At 37.8% G+C, this 22,535-nt stretch overlaps 1 protein-coding gene across 4 annotated transcripts in view; it reads left to right on the top strand.

Moving 5' to 3' along the window:
* Positions 1-22,535, top strand: part of LOC108697217 (cadherin-23) — a 599,373-nt gene that overhangs the window by 358,486 nt on the left and 218,352 nt on the right. The window contains exon 15 of one of the 4 annotated variants that reach the window (XM_041571127.1): positions 7,699-8,064. The exons of the other annotated variants lie outside the window; for them this stretch is intronic. Coding sequence (XP_041427061.1) covers positions 7,699-7,842 — 144 coding nt within the window. The 3' untranslated portion in view covers positions 7,843-8,064. Of the gene's footprint in view, positions 1-7,698; positions 8,065-22,535 lie in introns of those variants that run through there. 4 annotated transcript variants of the gene reach the window in all.

The raw sequence follows: 22,535 nt of genomic DNA, 5'->3' as shown, positions 1-22,535 counted from the left end.
AAATTTTGAGTTATGCAGCAAGAACCAATACAATATATCGAGCTGAGTGAGAGGTGCCAAAGTTATTTACCGATTAGCAGCCAATGAAAAAAGTGGAAGCTCCTAAGAAGTAGCTACATTTATTAGAGACCTTTGTGACAGATTTTGAGCTGTATTACATTAAGTTAATTAAGTACATTATGGCTCTGCTCTGGGCAGGCAGATTGGGAAGGAACCTTGTAGTGTTCTGGGGATAATAAAAGCTAGTTTACCATATTTCCTGTCTTGTATGGATTAGTATATAATACTTCTTTAACATTTTCCATATACAGCAATCTTTTACTACTTAATTTAAGTCCTGTGTTACCAATTGCCAAAGTTTACACAGCTTGGGAATGGTCTGGCTGGGTCAGTTTTAGTTTTTTTTAGGTCCCTTTGCAAATGAGAAATGGTTCTGCAGCTATTTGGAGTTTTTTGGATATGAGTGACCCTTTAATATCATTGCTAGTGTAGTGATTGTTATGGTCATTATTATAAGGCACAGTAAACATTCTTATAGAAAATTGTAATAATACAATAGCCTTAATAATTACATACATAGAACTGTACAGAAGAAATGTTATTTTTTTAAATCTCCACTAAAGCCTGCATGATGCATTTTCAAGGTAATATTAGAGGTTGTGAATGTGAACCTTATATTCTGCATTGCAATCCATGCCACAGAGGAAATAATGACACCACTTGGTTCTCAATTGAATTTTTTAGAGTTTCAGATAGAGCAGCAACTAAGATGACAAATAACTTTAAAATATCACAGGGGTCAGTAAGTTGATTTATGCTTCCCTTGCTGGACCTTGACCTTCATTTATGGTGTTTCAAAATTCCTGTATTCATTAGGGACCTACTAGAGGTGTGATTGAGACGTCAGCCAGATGATTGTGTGGGTTTTTCAATACATTAGATGCAAGGTTTGCCATTAAAGTGGACTACCTGAGGATATGAAATCAATGTGGTTAATTAGCAGAAGACATACTCTGGCCATTTCATTAAGCATCAATGAACCTGAAGATTGTCTACTTCATACTGTGTCACCTTGAAAAAAATGACAGGGATAAATAATCAATTTATGTGCTTTGAGACCTAAAACTGAATTGGATACAGGAAAGGTAACCTGAAAGGTTAAATACAGAGATGGCCAATATGTTGTTAAACCTGAACATTGAGCAGGAATTTGTTTTTTGATTTTATACGTGATAAAACATGTTCTTCTTACATTAAAGTGTATGTTTAAATGGGATACTCATCCTACAGGGGTAGATCACCTTTTTATTACAGGAAAAGTGTATTTTGAAGTAATTAAAATATAATGTACTGTTGCCCTGCACTGGTAAATCTGGTGTGTTTGGTTTGGATCGAAACACTAACAACAGTATTATAGTTTTATATAAATACTCTGTTGTGTAGCCATGTCATGTCTATGACAGTGATATTCTGTTTGCAATTGGTCTTCATTTTTTCAATTGCAAACAGTTTGCAATTGGTCTTCATTTTTTCAGAATTATTTTCAGGAGCCAATTACCCTACATGTATGTTTTTGGAGTGTGGGAGAAAACCTACACACAGAAGCATGGGGAAAATATACAAACTGCTTGTACATGGCATCAAACCCATGACCTCAGAACTGCAAGGCAGCAGTGCTAACCACTCACTGTGTTACCATTCCATACTTTTTCTTTAATTATGTCTTTTATTTTGTGGCTTATTTGTATTTATTATACCTAAACATTTGGTGTTCTTACCTTACATACAGCATGAATGCATGTCAACATGGGAGAGAGAGCTCCTCATATGAACAACTTGCAGCACAACATAATGAGAGGTTTCCTTTTGTCTTCAACTAACAGAACTCATACTCATTAATTACATACTGAGGTGACAGGCCCCTGACATATTGCACCTAGGGCAATGGTGCAAAATCACTATTGTGAAGTAACAATAAAGTGTATTAATAGGTTTCTTTTATAGGAAACAGTTCTGTATCCTGGGGCATTTCTAGATATATAGCCAAGTAACTACTATATAAGACTTTTCTGGCGCACCCTTAGTCACAGCTGGAATTGTAGAATTATAGTGGTGATAATTACTGTCTGGGAAAAGTCTCCAGAGAATAGATGGCAAAGAAGTGTTGTCATGCCCTACACCTCTTGTTTGGCACATTTATGGGTTTAAATAGGCAGTTTTCTGTCTAGCCTTTGTCTGTTGATAGATTTCTTCTGACCCTTTTCTAATTGCCAACCTCATCTGTCTACTGTCTGTCCTAACCTCTGTGCTTTGTCTCTTTAGTATGTTATTTGCTAACTCATATACCTGCTATACAAAGCTATCTGACACTTTAGGGCTTATTTAAGAATGAAATGCTTATTTAAGAATGCAAGTGCAGTGTGCAATGTGCAGTTTTGGAATCAACTCCATGTTTTTAACCTATAATGCAGCATTTTTATCCCATAATTGCAATAAATATGCATTTTTTTACAAATTGAATGCAATTTCATTCAAAATTGTAGAAGTGTCATTTGGGTAATTTCCCGAGCATGGTGTGCAAATTATTTCTTTGCATGATTATTTATGGTTCAAAGTATGGTCCAGAGTAATCATGTGTCAGTTGGTGTACTTGGATGTGATGAATCAGAACAGATTGGGAGAACAAAATTGCTCATTACACAGATATGCAGATGTTTTGGCAACAACTGCATCAATTTTTGCTGTGGGTGCATTCTTTTTTTTTTAATTCAGGTAGAGTTTATTGAACATATTTTATAACATAACATGGCATTTGACATATATCATATTGATGGCAAAGGTGGTACATTAACAGTCCTCGATGGGTTGTGGATTTATTGATAGCAATGTCACATTGTACATATTTTACAATCATCAGAAATGCACTGTACATTTAATATGTCCCTTCAGAAAGCATGTAACCTAAGGTAGTGTGGGAGATTGTTGTTATGGTTTGAGAGGGAGAATTTGTCTAGCCATTGACCCCAGATTTTGTAGAACTAGAGCACCCTCTTTCAAAATAAATTAAACGTTCTAGATTGCAAGTTTCAACCATGCAGTTTTTCCAGGCTTGGACTGCAGGAAGGGCTCTACATCTAAGTTTTTTGGCTAGGAAGAGCGCTTCCTGTATAACTAATCATGGTATTCCATAGTTATGGTTGTACCTGATACATTAAGTAGGCAGGTTTTACGAGATCTGGATAGGGTGGTATTGTTAATACTGTCCAGTTTGTCTAATATTGCCAACAAGTATGGTTTGATAGCTTTACAGTCCAACAGCATATGGATAAGTGTGCCTTTTTCTGCATTGCATCTAGTGCAGGTATCAGGTATGCCAGGGTTCATAAAGTGCAGGACGTAAAGTTGGATCATTCTTAGTCTATAACACACTGAGACTAGTTGGGGTATTCCATTGCTTCCTGACATTCCTCATCTAGTATGAGCTCTGTTGCAGATTCCCACTTATTACAGAGGTTCTCAAGTGGGCTAGCTCTGCTTACTTGTAGCAATAGTGCATAAAGACTGGATATTTGGCCTGTGGTGATTGGTCTATTAAGGAGGGCAAGTAACCTGTTCCGTTCCACGGTTATGGTTTTTTTCAATATTATGATAGATGTGAAAAAATGTTTAGTTTCTGGTGCCAGTAGTGAAGTCACTGACTTGTTGGTTATCCGCTTTGTTTGTCTTAAGTCCCTGAATGAGCATATGCCCTGTTGTTGTTATGCCCTTGTCAAGCCATGGTCTCAGACTCCCAATATCAGCCACTTGTTGGAAGGTCTGGTTGCACCATAGAGGGGTATGTGGTTCTGTGTTTTTACCTCTGGTGATTTGTGATACAGTTTTCCACACTTGGTGTACATTCTGCAGGACAGTGTGGCTGGGGGCCTTACTTTCTCTTTTAGTCAGTTTACACATTACCCACCCTATCGGACGTTCAATCAATCAGTTGGGCCCCTATTGATCTTAGAGTGGGGTGATGTGAATTTTCTAACCAGGTACTTAGACGTGATAATTGGCCTGACAGGTAGTATAGTTGCATATCGGGGAAGGCAGCCCTTGTATTAGTTTTTGACCGCATTACTGTGGGTGCATTCTCAAATGAGCCCTTTTTACTATGTTCTTCCCTTAGGGACCCATCAGTTCCATTATCCCTAGGGGTCATCTCAGTGTATTAAATCCTGGTGGAACATGACCGGACCCAAAGGAAAAGGAAGCTGTTTTTTAACAGAACACTAGAAATGGCTTCTTTTGAGTTTGCTAATGGAAATGCGTCCTCCGGCATAATCTGCTGAATAGGAACAATACCTACTGAAATTATATCTTAGATGTATAGCTTTTTTATACAGTAGTCATAGTGGAAAAGTGGGGGCCTGGCAGGAAATACAAGTCAGCTGTGGTTAAGGAAGTGTGGAATATTCTGAACATGCACAAAACATGCGAAGAGCAGGAGACACTGATTTCTCAGATGCTATAAGGTTAAACCCATTTCAGAGCTCTTACTTTCTTCAATTACCACTGTAAGCTTTTCAGTTTGCTACAAAGCAATTTCTTTCCCAGTTGGGGGCAGTTGGAATTCTTCACCTTTCAGGCAAAAACAATGCTTTTTCACACAAATAATGTGCAGTAATACCCTTGCAAGATCCATAGAAACAAGACACATCAAAGGACAATGTGATGTTTATTTAAGAGTCCTTGTCTTGCATTTATCTTTTCTCAAAAAGTGTTTTTAGTTGACAGCTTAATTGGACAGCCCTTGTATGGGTTTTTGTTTCAGTGCAAAATACCTGCTATTAATTACTCCTAAATTGCCAATGGGCTGAAAGTAGAGACTTACCTAGTTTCTGTTAAATGACTAATATCACTATAAATAGACTTACAAAATGTATTTTGTAAATTGCCTGCTGGCTATTAATAACATGATAATATAAAATTAAAAGTCTGCTATGTAGATTTGCATATTTTGTGATGCTGGATTAGACTTTAAAAAGCAAGCCATAAGAACATTTCTTTGCACAAGCATATATGCTTTTGTAGGCTTGATGTATGAGCGTCCCAATAAAGTAGGCCTGTATAGTCTAAAGCAGGAGATTCCCAAACTTTTTTACCAGTGATCCATATTCACTCTGGGAGCAACACAAAGGACCTGGAGGTACCAAATAAGGACTAATAGCTAATTTGCTATTTAGTAGCTCCTTCGTGGACTGGAAGCCTACAGGTGGCTCTGTTTGGCAGTACACCTGGCTTTTATGCACCACAACTTGCCCCCAAGACTGGAATTCAATAATAGGCTACTGGGAGCAACATCCAAGGTGTTGGTGAGCAACATGTTGCTCATGAGCCACTGGTTGGAGATCACTGTGGGGGTCCCCAACCTTTTTTTTACCTGTGAGACACAATCCCAGGCCAGGATTAGTGGTGAGGCCACAAAGGCCCGGCCTTAGGGTGGCATAAATTAAGGGGCGGAATGCTGCCCAGCCAGGGCCAGATTTACATATCGGGCGCCCCTAGGCCAACTGCCGTTCGTTGCCCCTCCCCCTTTACTCTGGCAAATTTTGGTAATTGGGACCAGAGTAATGGGTATTGGCGCATGGGAAATTTAAAAAACTATCATATCTCCTGTGCATCCCCAGTGTTTCTCAAAAAATGTGGGTGTGGTTGAGCAGCATGCCGCCCCCCCTAAAATCCTGCTGCCCTAGACCCAGGCCTTGGTGGCCTTTCCACAAATCCGGGCCTGTGCCCAGCTCCAGTACAGAAAGGATGCACATGCACATGATCCTGTAAAAAGGAGGGGGTGCCAGAGGACACTGGCCTCCAGGCAGCCTCAGGGGAAATCTGGCCCTGCACATTCAAATGTAAAAAGAGAGTTGGGGAGCAACATAAGCATGAAAAAGTTCTTGGGGGTGCATTGTTAGTGTTGTGATTGGCTATTGGGTAGTCTTTATGTGAATTGGCAGCCTACAGCAACATGTTGCTCACAAGCCCCTGGAAGTGTACAATAGGGGGAAGTGTATAATAGGGGGAGAGCAGTGACCACTTCCTGTTTGGATGAAATGAGAAGATAAGACAGGGTGATGCCAGAGAGCCAGAGGTTAGCTACCTCAGAGAGGTGCCAGTGAAGTGGTAGACCAGATCTGTGGAGCTAACTGTGGTTGTTGAGAAACAGAGGTAAACAGCTAGCTGAGCAGCTAAGGCTCCACTGAAGAGGAAGGAAGGGGTCAGGATTCCATCATACCTCACCAGTCAGGGATCTAGTTCTTTTCTTGAAGAGGGCACCCCTAAATGATGTGCTGTGTCAGAAACGTGAAAGCCATTAGAGGAAGAGTATCAAGAAGGTAGACAGCAGGAGAAAGCCAAGTGGCCTCGGAATCCTAATGTTTTATTATTTATAATATATTGGGAACTATATACATTACTGAAAAGTGGATAATTTGTGCTAGTGGCTATGAAAAAAACTGTTGTTATGTTTGTCTGCAAGACCACGTGAACTTCCAATTTTTTTCCATTCGAAGAACTCAACAACATGTCTCCCTGTAATGTTGGTGTGTTCTCTTAATGGTTAATTCAGCCATAACTATAAATTATATTATAAACTGTGTTATACCACCATGTTACAAATCCCTGGGGAAATAAACATGTTGACACAAGAGTTTGCCTGCTAAAGAAAGACCTTACAAAAATATATAATTTCGAATTCACAAAAGATCATTATAATTTTCCCTTTATTAACCATTGCCTTTCTTTAATGAACATCAAACAACATTTATTTTTCTGTTAATCAACATAAATGCATAATAGGCTGCTTTCCAACTACATGTACGTGTATTAACATGCATTTTAAAGGGACACTGTCATCAAACTTGTACTTTTGTGTATGAAGACATGAGATGCCATGTTTAAAATAGTAAAGACCTATTGTAAAAACTATGTATTTTTACAAAAACACCCCATAGTCCTCTTCCATAAAAGAAGGTTTAAGAGAGCATTCAGTATTTCTGATGTAGGGGATGTATAGGCCTTTGTGAAGCCCTGATGTTCTACAGAAAAAATGGCAGAAATATAATTGCTGCTTTTTATAGTCATTTTTGGTCTCATAATCATTTATGATTCTTAGATCTCATGAACTATCTGGAATTTCTTTGCTGTAATGAAGCCTAAGGGTAGGACTCCACGAGCGATTTTGTCGCGATCCGACGCGCTGCGACAAAACGCATGCAAATTGTCACATTGGACAAAAATAAGGCAACAGATAGAATTGTCGCATGGTGTCGCAGCGTTGATCCGACGCAATCCGACTGTCGGATGCAGACGCATCCGATCGCGACAAAATCGCTTGTGGAGTCCTACCCTTAAAGATATATTTCTCATTCTGGTTCAAATTGATAACTTCATACAATATATACTGTTTTTGGGACGTAAATCAAATGACCTGTCTAAGAAACCAAATTCAGCAAAATATATTATTTAACTAGGATACACTTTGAATAACTATAAATGTGAGTGAGAATATGATGGAAGAAAATAACCTAAAATGCTTCCATGCTTAAAACAAGGTTTTTTTTCTGTTACACCTGTGGCTGCACATCCCTCCCTTTTCTTAAAATTCTTCAGTCCTGTTATGCTTAATGGCTGAGATTGTGTTTGTTTTAATATTTATAACAGATCATTTTGACAAGGCTGTTATGGATCCTGTCTGAAATATATTGTTTACAGTACCAGCATTTAGAGCACATCATTATGAAGATGTTGAAGCGATTATGCTTAGCAGTTGCTATAACATCACCAAGATTCCTCCTGAAAAATTAACTGTTACTAGGACAACTGTAATAATTATAACAAGTTTCCAATTGTTTAGGGCCTGATCTAGGCCCATTAATAGGCACCAGGATGCTCAAAACCACTGTGAAGAACTGTGATACAAGGGTGGTTTGAGTTGTTACTATGATGTTGCCTAGATAGTGTTACCATTATACAGAGACAGAAATGAAAATGCTTTTAAATACATATATATTTTGTTTAAAAATTCAGTCTGCATCAACATAATAAATCATGTTTGTTTTGATAATGTATTCAGATTTTTTATGTTTTGAAATTGAAAAAAATCTTATTTTTTTTGGTAATAATAATAATCATTTTTATTTAGGGCAGTGACACACCAGGAGATTAATCGCTAGTGATAAATCGCTGCTTCTCTGGGCATCTAATCTCCTGCACTCTCCAGTAAAAAGCTTTCCGATAGACAATAATGTGAATCGCTGGTGGTAAAACCCACGTGTCACTCCAGTCTCCCAAAATCGCTACAAGCTTTATTTGGGAAGGGTAATGTGTTCTTCCTTAGACAGTTGCTCTGAACATGGGACTTATAGTGTCATTTGGCCAGTAATTTACTAGCACAGATGATAAAAATCAGCAAAGAAATATAACAGAGGTAGAAAGGCTGTTTTTGTACCAGAAAAGATTGCAACTAAAACAATGGGCAGAATACATTTTGCTACTTTAAGGAAGTGGTATTCTACTTTTTTTGGTTCCGGCCCCTTTGAGGTCAAACATTTGGTCAGGCCACCTTAGTCCATAAAATGGTTACAGATATATTTATACATTGCTGTATGAGCCATTCAACAATAGTCCCTTAAATTGTACCCTAACTGGCATTCTAGATAAGATACCCAGCCACTGCTCCACAACTTACTAAGGGGACCAGTTCCACAGTTTCCGATCTACTGCCATAGAACACAGATTCTCAATCTTATACCTTGTTTTCCATAATAGGAGGGGTTAAATGACACCTAGGATGCACTACTTACATACTGCAAGTAAAGCAGGGTAATTTTTAATATTACTTTTATGCCTATGTAGACTAACCAAAAGAAGTTGTAAAGGACTAAAATAATCTGCCAATTATGCCAAATAAAGACTAATTTCCAGTATGTCCCAAGTATCTCAACATAATTAACTATGTATAACTATATCCATAATGTTATAATGTTGTAGTTCTGTACTATGCACTGGCATACGAATTTGCAAGGGCTGTATTAGTTTGCAGTGTCTTAATATTAGAGGTGTTTTGGCTTTTATGGAATTCAGAAAAGTAATATTAAACATGACTATAAATGCCATGCACAAAATATATGAATTCCCAAGTGATGTGCATTTTTATTGAAAAAAATATTTTAAAGAACACAAAGAATACTGCATAAAATGCATAAAAAAATTTCAGTGAAAAACTTTATATTAATATTTTAATTGGTATATTCTTTTTTTGCATATCTAAACAAAATATTCAATAACCATAGCTAGTTGGTCTACTGCCCTCTAGTGCTTACTGACATACTACAAGATGATCCAAATACTTCAGACTGACAGCTTTGTAGGGATAATAATAATAACCATGGGTCATTTCTGATGCCTTGACACATTTCTGACATTCTGTAATTGCTTTTGCCGCTACTACTCTTTTAGTCACTGTGTTTCCAGACGAGGCAATTTGTTTCCCATCAATTCCTGTTTCTGGTTTTTCCACTTCAAATAGATACAGAAAAAAGGATCTAAAAAGGACAAGGCAGGAATGTGAATATCATATATTGGATGGGTTTTCTGTTCTGGTTGTAGAGTCATTTATGCAATTACAGTTTGGCAAAATCATTTGTTTGTTTTTTTCTTGTGACTGTGCTTCTAAAGCAAAGTATTTGTATTTGGGCTGGCTCATATTTATCAGCTGAAATTATTTATTTTTTTATTATCTGTGTACTTGAATCAAGGTGGAAGGAAGAAACTAAGGGGCAGATTTACTAAGGGTCGAATATCGAGGGTTAATTAACCCTCGATATTCGACCAGGAACTAAAATCATTCGACTTCGAATATCGAAGTCGAACGATTTTGCGCAAATCCTGCGATCGATCGATCGAAGGATTTTTCGTTCGATCGAATGATTAAATCCTTCGAATCGAACGATTAAATCCTTCGAATCGAACGATTCGAAGGATTTTAATCCAACGATCGAAGGAAAATCCTTCGATCAAAAATCACAGGCAAGCCTATGGGGACCTTCCCCATAGGCTAACATTGACTTCGGTAGGTTTTATCTACCGAAGTAGGTGGTCGAAGTATTTTTTAAAGAGACAGTACTTCGATTATCGAATGGTCGAATAGTCGAATGATTTTTACTTCGAATCGTTCGAATCGTTCGAATTCGAACAAATTCAACCAATTCGATGGTCGAAGTACCCAAAAAATACTTCAAAATTCGAAGTTTTTTACATTCGAATCCTTCACTCGAATTTAGTGAATCGGCCCCTAAGCATTATAAGAAAAATTGATTTAAGCAGTTTATGCTTTATAATTAATGGTCTGTTTCAATTGTGATCATAGGTTATGATTGTTAATTACAGTAACATTAGTTTGATGGTTATAGCCCCTACTAAACCCTACAGGGCAGCATGAAAAAAGGCAGCAGAGTTTAAAAAAGAAAAAAAAAGTTTCTTGATTGTTGAAGACACTCAGGGGCCCATTCACTTAGCCCGAGTGAAAGAATAGAGGAAAAATACTTCGAATTTCAAAGTGTTTTTTTTGGCTACTTCGACCATCGAATGGGCTACTTCGACCATCGAATGGGCTACTTCAACCCTTTGAATCGAACGATTCGAACTAAAAAAATCTTTCGACTATTCGATAGTCGAAGTACTGTCTCTTTAAAAAAAACTTCGACCCCCTAGTTCGCCACCTAAAACCTACCGAGGCCAATGTTAGCCTATGGGGAAGGTCCCTATAGGCTTCCTATGAATTTTCTGATCGAAGGATAATCCTTTGATCGATGGATTCAAATCCTTCGATTTGTTCGATTCGAAGGATTTAATCGTTAGATCGAACGATTATTCCTTTGATCGTTCGATCGAACGAATTGCGCTAAATCCTTCGACTTCGATATTCGAAGTCGAAGGATTTTAATTCGGCAGTTGAATATCGAGGGTTAATTAACCCTTGATATTCGACCCTAGGTAAAGAACAATCTGAAGGGTAAACCAGCTCAGGACAGATGCACAGCCTAATGGAATACAAGATGTGTGGCCATAGAATAATAATAATAACATTCACAGAAGACATAAGGGACAAGATTTTGGTGTAAAATGCAGGAAAATTTAGTATAAGTATAATATGTTAAGCAACCCATTCAAATGCATTTGAATCGACTACAAAAAAAATTATGCACAACTTAAAATTAGGAATTATAACTTGAAGTTTGACTGTAATTGCATTTAATATGAATCAATCCTAAGGTAAGGATTCATTAATGTCTTTAACTTCTTGTATCAAATTTTCTTTCTGGAATATCATATCACCTATTTACAAACTGGGTGAAACTGAAGCCTTTGTAACTGTTCTGAGCTATTAAAAAAGTCAGAATGTAGAGCTGCAGAGAATGGATACCCTAGCAAAAGATACATCCTTATCTGTACTTTCTGAATTAAACTGTGACTGCAGACATTCATGTTGTTGCTATTGATTTGCACAGCTTAGTTGCCCATTCAATTTATTAAAGGAAGATCAAGGTGAAGAATGTGAGTCGGGCGTCTGTTAGGTTCACACAATAATCCAATGCTACAGTATATTTTCAGAATACCCACTAATTTCTTGAACTAAATTACACCTGAAATGGGAACTGAATTTTTTTTAACCAAAAGCCACTTGCATGTTTCTCCTTCACCTTGCCTTCACTCGTAGTCAAGACTAGGTTGGCTTGCTGTACACTACCATAAGTGATGTGGCCAAACAAGGTGGCAGACACCATCATTGCTTAGCTCTGCATTTGCCTAGTAGGTCCAGGGAAACATCCTACATAAGCAGCTGGATTGATGCAGTTAAGGAAGGGACAAGGGAGCTATACAGGTGTTCTGCTAGATGTTTACCCTTTATGTTACTGGCTGTAGACTTTTGGCATAGATTTAAATATTATGCCCTAAAAAATGTATAACCTCTCAAGCACAGCATTCTGTTATTACATAGACTCTCCAAATGGTTTATGTCCTCACAACATATTGAGATCTGGGAATATACTCATAATGTAACCAACAATAACAACCCCAAAAGCTACAGCGTTATTATTTTATTAGACCTGCAGCTTTCTTCCCTCTTCTTCGTGGGTCACTTAAAGAATAGTTAAAATAACTGCAATTAATCCAATATGCAATTTAAAATAGGTGAACCAGTTACAGCTAAATAGAGGCAGTGTATTGCTTTAGTACTAGGGATGAAGGCAAAAAGACTAAAAACAGATGCTATTTTAAATGTTCAATTTATTCTTAAAGAATGTAGCTGAATACATGCAATAACATTACCGTATTTTAACTCCACTTCACAGCATGTTTTTCAGTTATGGCCATTTGACCACTAAATGGCTGTTGCGGCTTGCAGGTTTCAGAAGGTAATCCTATAGTGGCACGTGATACAGAATCAAATTCAATGTCAGGGTTCATGTATAAGTGTCCTCATTAAAAAACAATAATTCCTAACGTGCAGTGGGTACTTGAAGGGTATGAAGCACATTTGTCTGTGACGCTGTGATGCATTTACATGTTTGCTTCGCTCTTGAACATAAATCATTGCCTTGCACCTGAAAAATGTTTGACTAGTTCTAATTGAAAGAAAATGTTAACATTTTGACGTGAAGGGCCCGACATATTAAAATGTGTTTAATCTATTGCTAAAGGAAGTGAAGCTGTCAACCATTAAATCTTTATTGCATATATTGTAAAGAGGTGTTAGTGCATCAGAAACACACAGTTCCACGCATCGCCAACCTCATGATCCTGACACTTTTGTAATTGTTGGAAGTTGTAAATATTCCATTAGTTCAGCTGTAATGGAATCTGAAACCGGTTCTGTAACTAAGCTAAAAGTAATAAGGTTGTAAACAAGAAAAACGAACAGGAAACCATCCTGTTAGCCCCTCTTTGCTACCTGCACTTGCTTATACTGTATATGTTACAGAATCATAGCACAGTGGTATAGTTGTAAGCATTGCTGCAATGGGGTCCAGCTTGTGTACTATATGACAGGAGTTTGTGTAGGTTAGAAAAAGGTTAATTGGGTCTTGATAAAATTGACCATATAGATTATTTGATAGGGTTTTAGATTGTACACTATGGCAGGGATCTATATGAATGATGTATAATCTCTATAAAGCATTGTGGCATGTGCTGGTGCTATATAAATTAAGGATAATGATACAAGTATAAGAACTAGTATCCAGAATGTAGTTTGAGATGATCAGTATGTACTTTGCCTTTTACACTGCCCAGGTTTAAGTTTTGACCATCAACATAAACACCCCCAGGGCTGCCATCAGAAATCACGGGGCCCCGCACAACACAATTTTCTGGGCCCCCTCGCCACCTCTCCCTCAGGATGAAGGTTACACAAGACACAGGCATTAAAACATTAAGTGCCCCTCTACAAGTTAAAAAAAGAACTTTGGTGCCCAGGCTCCTCCTACAAGTTTTGGTGGTCAGGGTGGTGGTTAAAGAAAAAAATATATTAGTGGCCAGGGCCCCTACGAGTTATTAAAAAAAAATTTGGCCTGGACCCCTACAAGTTTTTTTTTAAATAAAAAACAATTATCCAGGACCCCCACACATTTAAAAAAAAACAATTGGCCAAGGCCCCCACACATTAAAAAAACAAAGAAACAATTAGCCAGGGCCACCACACATTTTTTGAAAAAAAAACAATTAGCCAGGGCCCCCACACATTTTTTTTAAAAAACAATTAGCCAGGACCCATACATTTTTAAAAAAAAAACAATTAGCCGGTATCTTCAGTTTCTTGTGCTCTGATTCGCCAGTGAAATGTAAGTCCCGGTAAAGCTGCATGGTGATTGGATAAAGTTGAGGGAAGGTTCAAACTTCTCCCAAACAATCACAAGAAGCAGTCATCGGAGCTCCACCCAGCCCTTCCGAAGTCTGCAGCTCACTGATGGCAGGGGCCCGGCTGTGCAAGAAAGTGCAGCATGGCCTGGCCCCAGGCCCGGACTGGCCATTTGTGAATACGGGCAAATGCCCGTTGGGCCGCTGCCCATGCCGTGTAAATGGGCCGCATTGACAGTGTGCGACTGTGCAATCTCTTGTGCGCAGGGCCCTTGCGCTTGGATGAAGAGAGAAATGTCATTTTGCAGGACCCGCACTAACATTTCCTACCAGTAGAGGGCGCGCAGCAGAAGTGAGCCGGAAACTGAAGAGCTGCACGGGGAAAACTTTGCAGTGCTTTTCAAACGCTCCAATGAAGGGATGAAGGGAAGGATGGAATTTTCTGCTGCTGTTCTGCATTTCCCCCCTTGCCCCCCCCCTCCAACTGTACAGAGAAAGGGCAGGTAAGAACAACTACTACCTGCTACTTAAAGTGATACTGACATGAATAAAAAAAAATATATATATATATATATATCTATGTATAATACTGTTCATCTAAAGTTATAGGTCATGTACATTTTGAAATCTGCACTGTGTGTGAGTTAGCTGTCTATTAATCTTATAAATGTTGCCTTATATGTTAGAAAAAAGTGTTTTTAGTTTATTTTTGGGAAAGAATTCTTCATTTGCGCCTGTGTAGTAACAAATTACAAGCAGTCTCGTGTCCTACAGATATATGTGTAGCAATAGCGATATGGAGCACACAGTGGTTAGGAGGAATTAAAACATTCTTTATTAGATATCCTTTAAAATCATCAGTACATTATGTGGATATGACTTCTCCCCCACACTTGACGCGTTTCGTGGCGTTTCGCCACTTCCTCAGATGCTTAGGTCTATGCTTATGCCTGTGCTTCTGAGGAAGTGGCAAGACGCCATGAAACGCGTCAACTCTGTTATGTCATAATACTGATAATATCACTGCACAGTTTAATTATTCACAGCAGTCTTGCCCTGCTTTATGGCATCTGAGATTCTAACTATCTATGTGCAGTTTTCTATGCAGGACATGGCAGGCTTCGGGCATCTGTTCACAGGTTTTTATCTAATATTCCCCTGTATAATTGTGTCCAAGGAATGGATTAAAAAAACTTGCTCCCAATAAAGACTAATTATATCTTAGTTTGGCTCAAACTACTGTTTTATTATTACAGAGAAAATTAAATCTTTTAAACATTTGGATTGTTTGCATATAATGGAGTCTATGGGAGACGGCCTTTCCTAATTTGGAGCTTTCTGAAAAATGGGTTTCCAGATAACCAATCCAATACCTGAAGTGGGCTGCTTTGATTTTTTTTGCCAGGGCTGCTTTTTTCTCCCAGTCCGGCCCTGCCTGGCCCGGGACAACAGTCCCACCTGTCCCCCCCCCCTGATGGCGGCCCTGTAAACACCATCAACATTAAAAACAATAAAGGATTTCCCAAGAAAGCATGTAATACCAATAAATGCACTAGTTACAAACTAAATATGTAGAGTATAATCACATAATACATATAATCAGTACTAACATAATTATATATTACATAAAGTGGCCGATTCACAAAGGGTCGAATATCGAGGGTTAATTAACCCTCGATATTCGACTGGGAATTAAAATCCTTCGACTTCGAATATCGAAGTCGAAGGATTTTAGCGCAAATAGTGCGATCGAACGATCGAAGGATTATTCCTTCGATCGAACGATAAAATCCTTTGAATCAAACGATTTGAAGGATTTTAATCCAACGATTGAAGGAATATCCTTTGATCAAAAAACTTAGGAAAGCCTATGGGGACCTTCCCCATAGGCTAACATTGAGTTCGGTAGCTTTTAGATGGCGAACTAGGGGGTGGAAGTTTTTTCTTAAAGAGACAGTACTTCGACTATCAAATGGTCGAATGGTCGAACGATTTTTAGTTTGAATAGTTCGAATCGAAGTCGTAGTTGTAGTCGAAGGTCGTAGTAGCCCATTCGATTGGTCGAAGTAGCCCAAAAAACACTTAGAAATTCGAAGTTTTTTTACTTCGAACCCTTCACTCGAAGTTAGTGAATCGGCCCCAAAGTGTAAACACAAAAGTATGCCATGGAGTAGCTGGTGCCTAAAGAAAGATGTGCTCATTTGCCATTAGTACAGGACTACAGGCCAAATGCTGCATTTATGGTCACAAAATAATGCATTAGCTGCCATAACTTGAGACATTTTATAGGATTTGTTTTAGCTAGACTGCATGCAGCAATCATGTACTATCACAGCAGGAGAATTTGTCTTCAGAGACAATGCGTATGCCTAGAAATGCTGAAGACAATACCTAACAATACAGAACAAATGTATAATGAATCCTTAAAAGGACTAAGTGTGAAGAGAAATTATCCATTTACACAACAGCTGTCAGCATGTTATGTCAAAGAAGGCTGTATGTACCAGGTGGATGAACACATTTTCAGTACAAATAATATAAAGCGCAGGTAGTGACATACAAAACATAAAGTATGCAAGATGTGTCTGTATGATGCATTTCAATAATTATTTAATAATGAAAAAGTAAAAATATATTTCTACCAATCTTGGTAATTAGTTCTTCCCCCATGCATTTACCCATTGTCTTTTATTAATATATGTTTAATTCCGTAACCAATGTTTAGAAATGACATATACATATATATAATACATGTATAATACATGTAACATTTAATAGGGGAATAACCTGTACAGTGCCATTTACCTTCTACCCCATAAACTGGTTTTCTTTTGAAATATTTATTGTACGTTGCCCTTTTTTCTTTCTTTATATTCATGGGTTTCCTGCCTCCATGCTCTCCTTTTCTACTCAGGTTGCCAGTATCGTTTTCCTTACTGCCTTTTCCTATTCTCTGTGTGCTATTCTTCATCTTTTATCTTTGCCGCATGAGCCACCATTTAGCCACCTCCCTCATCCCATGTTGCAATCTCAGCCCGATTCCCTCAGCTTAACCTGCCTTTTTGTGACAAATGACACTTCTCCCAAGTGCCTCTTTTCTTCTCTCCATTATGCCAGTATTACCTCGCCTCACTTGCCACTCTCACCCATTGCCGACAAGCATTTTCTTATTGTAAGGAAATTCAAGAAATTCTTGAAATGCATGATATGTGAAACGTAGCTTATTTTTACTATAACAAGTCCTTGTGACAGTTTGAGACAATTACATATGTAAGCAGCTAGCTGGCCCCTGAATAAAGGAAGTGAAAGTGGGGCCAGACCAGCTACAGCAAGATTACAGCATTTTACATCTATAAAAACCCTGAAACTTCCTGTATAAGCCAGACAACTAGCAGATTGCTTGTCTCCTCGCATCGAGAATAAACTATCTGATTCCTCTGAACCCTGAATGTCATTGTCAGATTTTTCTAACACTTATATTCACCTCAAGTGCCATACACTTTCACATTTGCACATTTCTTCTTCTTACCCATGCACCATACTTGACAAGGGGACTCCTCAATTTGACCCTTCACCTTGAGCTAACCCACTGGACCACATTATTACATACTTTAATGAAACCAGGAGACAGAGGTGGCTGTAAATGGCCAGAGCATTTATTCATATTTTATTAAATAAATAGGACCTTGCCAGCTTAACCCAAGGCAATATTCTAAAGCCAGAATTTAACAAGAGATCGCTACTATGCTCGGCCAGCAACATGAGAGAAGTTCAGCAGCCCTGCTGCCCGACCTGCATCTGCAGTGTGTCGATGATAGGAAATCCAAGCGTTCTGCCCCCTAGCACAAGCAGCAGTAGCGTCTGTATCAATCAACCCACCGTGCAGTCACAGGAGAGAACCTCCTTTCTCCCTCTTCTAAACTTACCTGTGCAGTACTCTGGCAAGGTCCTACTGCTGCTGTGACAAATAAAACTTAAAATATAATATCATATGTGCACTGTTCTGATCCAGAGGAAGGCAAAAAACCCAGCCTGAAGCCAGTGGCAATTATGCTTCAAGAGGGAAAAAATTCCTTCCTGACCCTAATGGCGATCAGAAACATTCCCTGGATCAAGTGATTCACATAAATATAACATAAATAAATACAATACAGACTCTCACAATTATAATGCGTTATGATACAGAAACCAGAATATAACAGCGCTTTCATGAAAACATGAAACCCATTGAAACCCATTCCTTGTCACCTAAACACAGCTACATGTGATTCTGCATATCTCTGACCTAGACCAGTATAATTTGGCTGCTGGTCATTCGGATCCTTTGTCATACAGCCCCTGCGCTTATAGCTCCATTCCTTTCTCCTTCATTGTTTTTATTTTTAATTTCCCAAATTCTGCTCATTTTATTTGTGGGAATTTCCATACACTTTTACCCCACTCTCCCTTAGATAATTTCTGTTTCCAATCACACCTCTTTAAGGAATATCTCCCTATTACCTCCCAAGGTATCAACATCTTCCTTTGTCAGCATGTGACAAAAATACAATAGGGCTCATTTGTGAGCATAAGTGCAATCTTGGGCACATGTCTCCTAATATTCTTACAATGACTGTGACAAAATGTGCACAACCACAACTGCAGTAGTGCTTCATAAAAGAGTCCTAATTTCTAATCTCCTTAATTTTTGCGTACCATACTCACAAACACAATTTTAAACGGTCAATGTGGTCAGCTGGAGGATGTATTCTGCTTCCTTATAAGGTATGTGGCTGCATCTTTGTGCATTACCAGCACCCATGTGTATATTAGTTGAGTTGTGCCCCTTCAAATATTCCACATGAGCCTACTAAGTATTTAAAAGTCTCTTTTGGGATGGGGAAAGGAAAGGCAATCTAGCATGAGGAAAAAAGAAGTCATGCTTTGTGAGCATTCATAAAAAGTATTGTTATATATTCATATTTATAAGGGTTAGCCATGTTTTGATTAAAAATGAAGAACTTTTTTTAATCCAATGGGATTTCTACAGATAATATAAATTTGTTCAAGATTCATAAATATTCACAATTTACATTCCATGGGACTTCAGACTTCTTTGGGACACTCATAGTACTTGTTGATATAGACACAAGTCAGATCAAAGAATTGTGACCAGCTGTCACACATACTGATAAAATACAATCTGCTCAAGTTCTTCTTTTATTCATACAAGGGGACACATGGAAGCTAGTTAGCAGTGAAGGATGACAAGCAGTCCCAGCTGTGCCTGCCACTAACTGTCATGACAAATAGGTGAGCAGCGGTAACTGTATTAAAGCCTGAGAATATGGCAGAAGAAATTAATAATGTTAGGCCGATTTTATATTACCAGCCAGAATTGCTCCAAAATATATAAAATTACATGGGTTTTTTTTTTGGGTAGCTGGCAGGGTATGCCAACATTTTTGGGTGCCATTCTCTAGAATTTAGGGCTAATTTCTATAAGAGATTATAGCTCTGATCTACTCTAAATATAAATGATCACACAGCTTTCACATTTGTGTATGCATATTTCTGATATTTATTGTCCCTACACTTCCTATTGAAACAATATCCCATTGTGATTTACCTCCAAGGCTGCTGATAATAAAGCAGTCACATTATTATAGTGTTAACATGACATAAGGTCATGTCTGTTATAGACATTATTATAATGTATAAACGTTGCCCTAACCTTTCCAATGTTTTCATTTTTTTTTCTTTGTAATTCATCAATATAAACCTGAAACAACAAAATGCATTTTTAATGTTTCTGTGAATTTGTAAAACATAGGAGTGATGTACGAGGCTCCAAAAGAATACATTCTAATGACTGACATCATGTCATAGTTTCTGTCGCTTAACTTTATACATATTATGAAATGATAAAATGTCAACAGGATGAAGCATCTATTGAATATTGTGATTGAAAAGATGCAGTGCTAGTTAGTTGACAGGTGTAAAGTTGAAGGCTGCACAGCGGGAGGTAGATGAATTAGAGGCCCTTTTTTAAATTCAGAATGCATATTGTGTGTCGAAATGCTTGATGCCCAACATTTTGTCATTTTCTACAGTGGGTAGAAAAAAAATCTGCATATTTTCAGTGATTTTTAAAGTTATAATTGAAATATCTATTGAAACTAGTGACTGACCCTTGTAGCAAAAATATTTTTGGCTTTATATTCCTTGCAGGTAGCTGTGTACCTGTATATTTAGTTACAGTTGTGTTTAAAAAAGCTCAAAATCCTTATAATAGCTTTTTTTTCCTCACACAAATGCATTGGGAACACTGCACATTCTATTTCAAATAAAAACATAAATGTGTTATTTGCTAATGGGTATGGTAGGTTGGATGGAGATGCAGTAACTTTGTTTATCCAATAAGGTCATCATAAAAATTCAATCAAGACTGCATCTATGTGGCTGTGGCTGTGCCCCTATTTTTATTTTTGTATTAGTGCTAAAACTTCATCCAGTCCAGAAATATGCTCAAAAAGTGCTGTGATGCCCAATGTTCATTATAATGACCACTTGCCTTGAAGCATTGGGTAAATATAGTGTTCTCTTAAGCTGTAATAGAAGGCTTAATATGCAAATAATCTGTCAAGAAACACATTTTCCTCACATCACAGTGAACTCTATTGCATGAAGATTGCTTACAGAGCCCTGTGCCCCTCGTGCTCTGTGGCCCATTGATACATGAACCCCACAGTGCTCAACACAGACCAATTAATAAATTCGATGTGATGACTCCAGAGCTTAAATTTGTTACCAGCACTCTTTTACCGCCTGTTGAAGTTCTATAATAAAAGATTTTATAAAAATACAGTGTGTTAATAAAAATTAGCCACACAGTTGGTGCTTGCTTGGCGTGATTCCAATTTCTCAAGCAAATAGAACAGAATTTTATATTCATGGGAGAAGCAATGCTCTTTCAACTAGCAGGAATCTCAGAAAGGTGTTCTAGCCTTTAGTTCACTCTTTTCCTGCCCTAAGCATTGTCCATCATTGAAATAAGTATTTACAAATGCAATTACAAACCGTGCAATGAGAAAATTAGTTTGGTGGTAATACCAATAGTCTGCTGCTCCACTAAATGAGCGATATATCATTGTATCCAGACAAGTGGAGTGTTGGAGAGAGGAAAGCATAGATATTTGTAAGCAAAAATCCAATTTAAACAGCCGTAAGTGCGCTGTATTAGAATTATATATAAACCTGGTTGTAAACCTATTTTGTTATGCCTCCACACTCTGTTAACTTGTATTTAGGCTGCCTAGCTAAAAGAAAGCATCTTTAAAGGGAAAAAGATCCCAAACAAACTGATAATTAGGGGTGAGTGACATTTTTCAGCCATTGCAGTTTTGCAGCAAAATTCATTTTCACAAGTGGTGAATTTTTTTACAGTTCCACAATAAAATTTTGTCGTGGTCTGTTGCTATTTTATGCTGTTTTATATGCTATTATTATATTAAATACTATATGTGTATAACACAGTGGCTCAGTCATAATTGTTAAGGTGCTGTTCAATGAAAAACATATCCAAAGTCAAATATCCATGAAATGTAGCGATGGATGAAAAAATTCAGCAGGCGCGAATTTGCGCCGAATTTATGCATTTTGCCGCCGGCAAATACGTTCGCGTAAACTATGGCAAAAAAATGTGGACAATCATCGGAATAGTCACTCGCGTCGAAACTGACGTGCATTAAACATTATTGGGAGGCCCATTGACTTGAACACGGGCGTCAAAATTGGCACGGGCATCAGAATTCACTAATTCGCATGAAATTTCGCAAATTAAACGGGACAAATTCACCGATCACTGATGAAATGTAATATATTTGCAGTACATTGAGTTAAAAAAATGAATGAAAGTATTATCATTAAATTTGCCCATGCATGGGCCAGTATTGCGGGTCAGCTCAGCCATTTGCATTAGCTAAATTTTTAAATTTTCCTTATTTTACAACATACTGTAGCTTATTTTAGCTGCAGAGAGACAACTGTCCAAATTAAATTGAACCTTCACTATATCTCCCATTACCCCGCAAACCCTCGAACCATGGGGCAAAAACAAGTTTTAAAGGTAACAATAATGTAAATTTCATCAAACTTTCCCTAGCATCCTATGCACAACATATTCAGAAAATGTACAAAGCTAGTGGGATATTAGTGGAAGACTGTCACTTCAAAGATTTATAGAATATTAGCATAAGTAAATTGCCATTTAATTTATAAATTGAATTATTTATACAGTATGTACCTATCACTGGTTAGTCATTACCTTGGGACTTGGGCACTATGCCAATGATGAAAACATCCTGAATACATTTCATAAATATGTTTGTGTTGGTCTGTTTTATAATATTTTTCTGGATGTGTTGCCTTGAACGCACATTGATCGGGGCCTAGAGAATTATATTCAGGGAACTGCAATGTCACTCCAGCAACAGCTTTAATGGGAACTGAGGTAGAATCTACTCAATGAGATAGATCAGTTCTAACATATGTTTGTAAATACAATTTTTCTTGTTATGTAACAGACCAAGGGATTTAGGGAAATGGGATAATATGTGTAGGTTTTGTTCTGAAACTTGTTTAAGAAGTGACTAATTCTA

The sequence above is a fragment of the Xenopus laevis genome, chromosome 7S (assembly GCF_017654675.1).
Source record: "Xenopus laevis strain J_2021 chromosome 7S, Xenopus_laevis_v10.1, whole genome shotgun sequence".
NCBI classification, from domain to species: Eukaryota; Metazoa; Chordata; class Amphibia; order Anura; family Pipidae; genus Xenopus; species Xenopus laevis.
The sequence above is the reverse complement of the archived record's forward strand: the minus strand, read 5'-3'. Positions and strand labels throughout refer to the sequence as shown.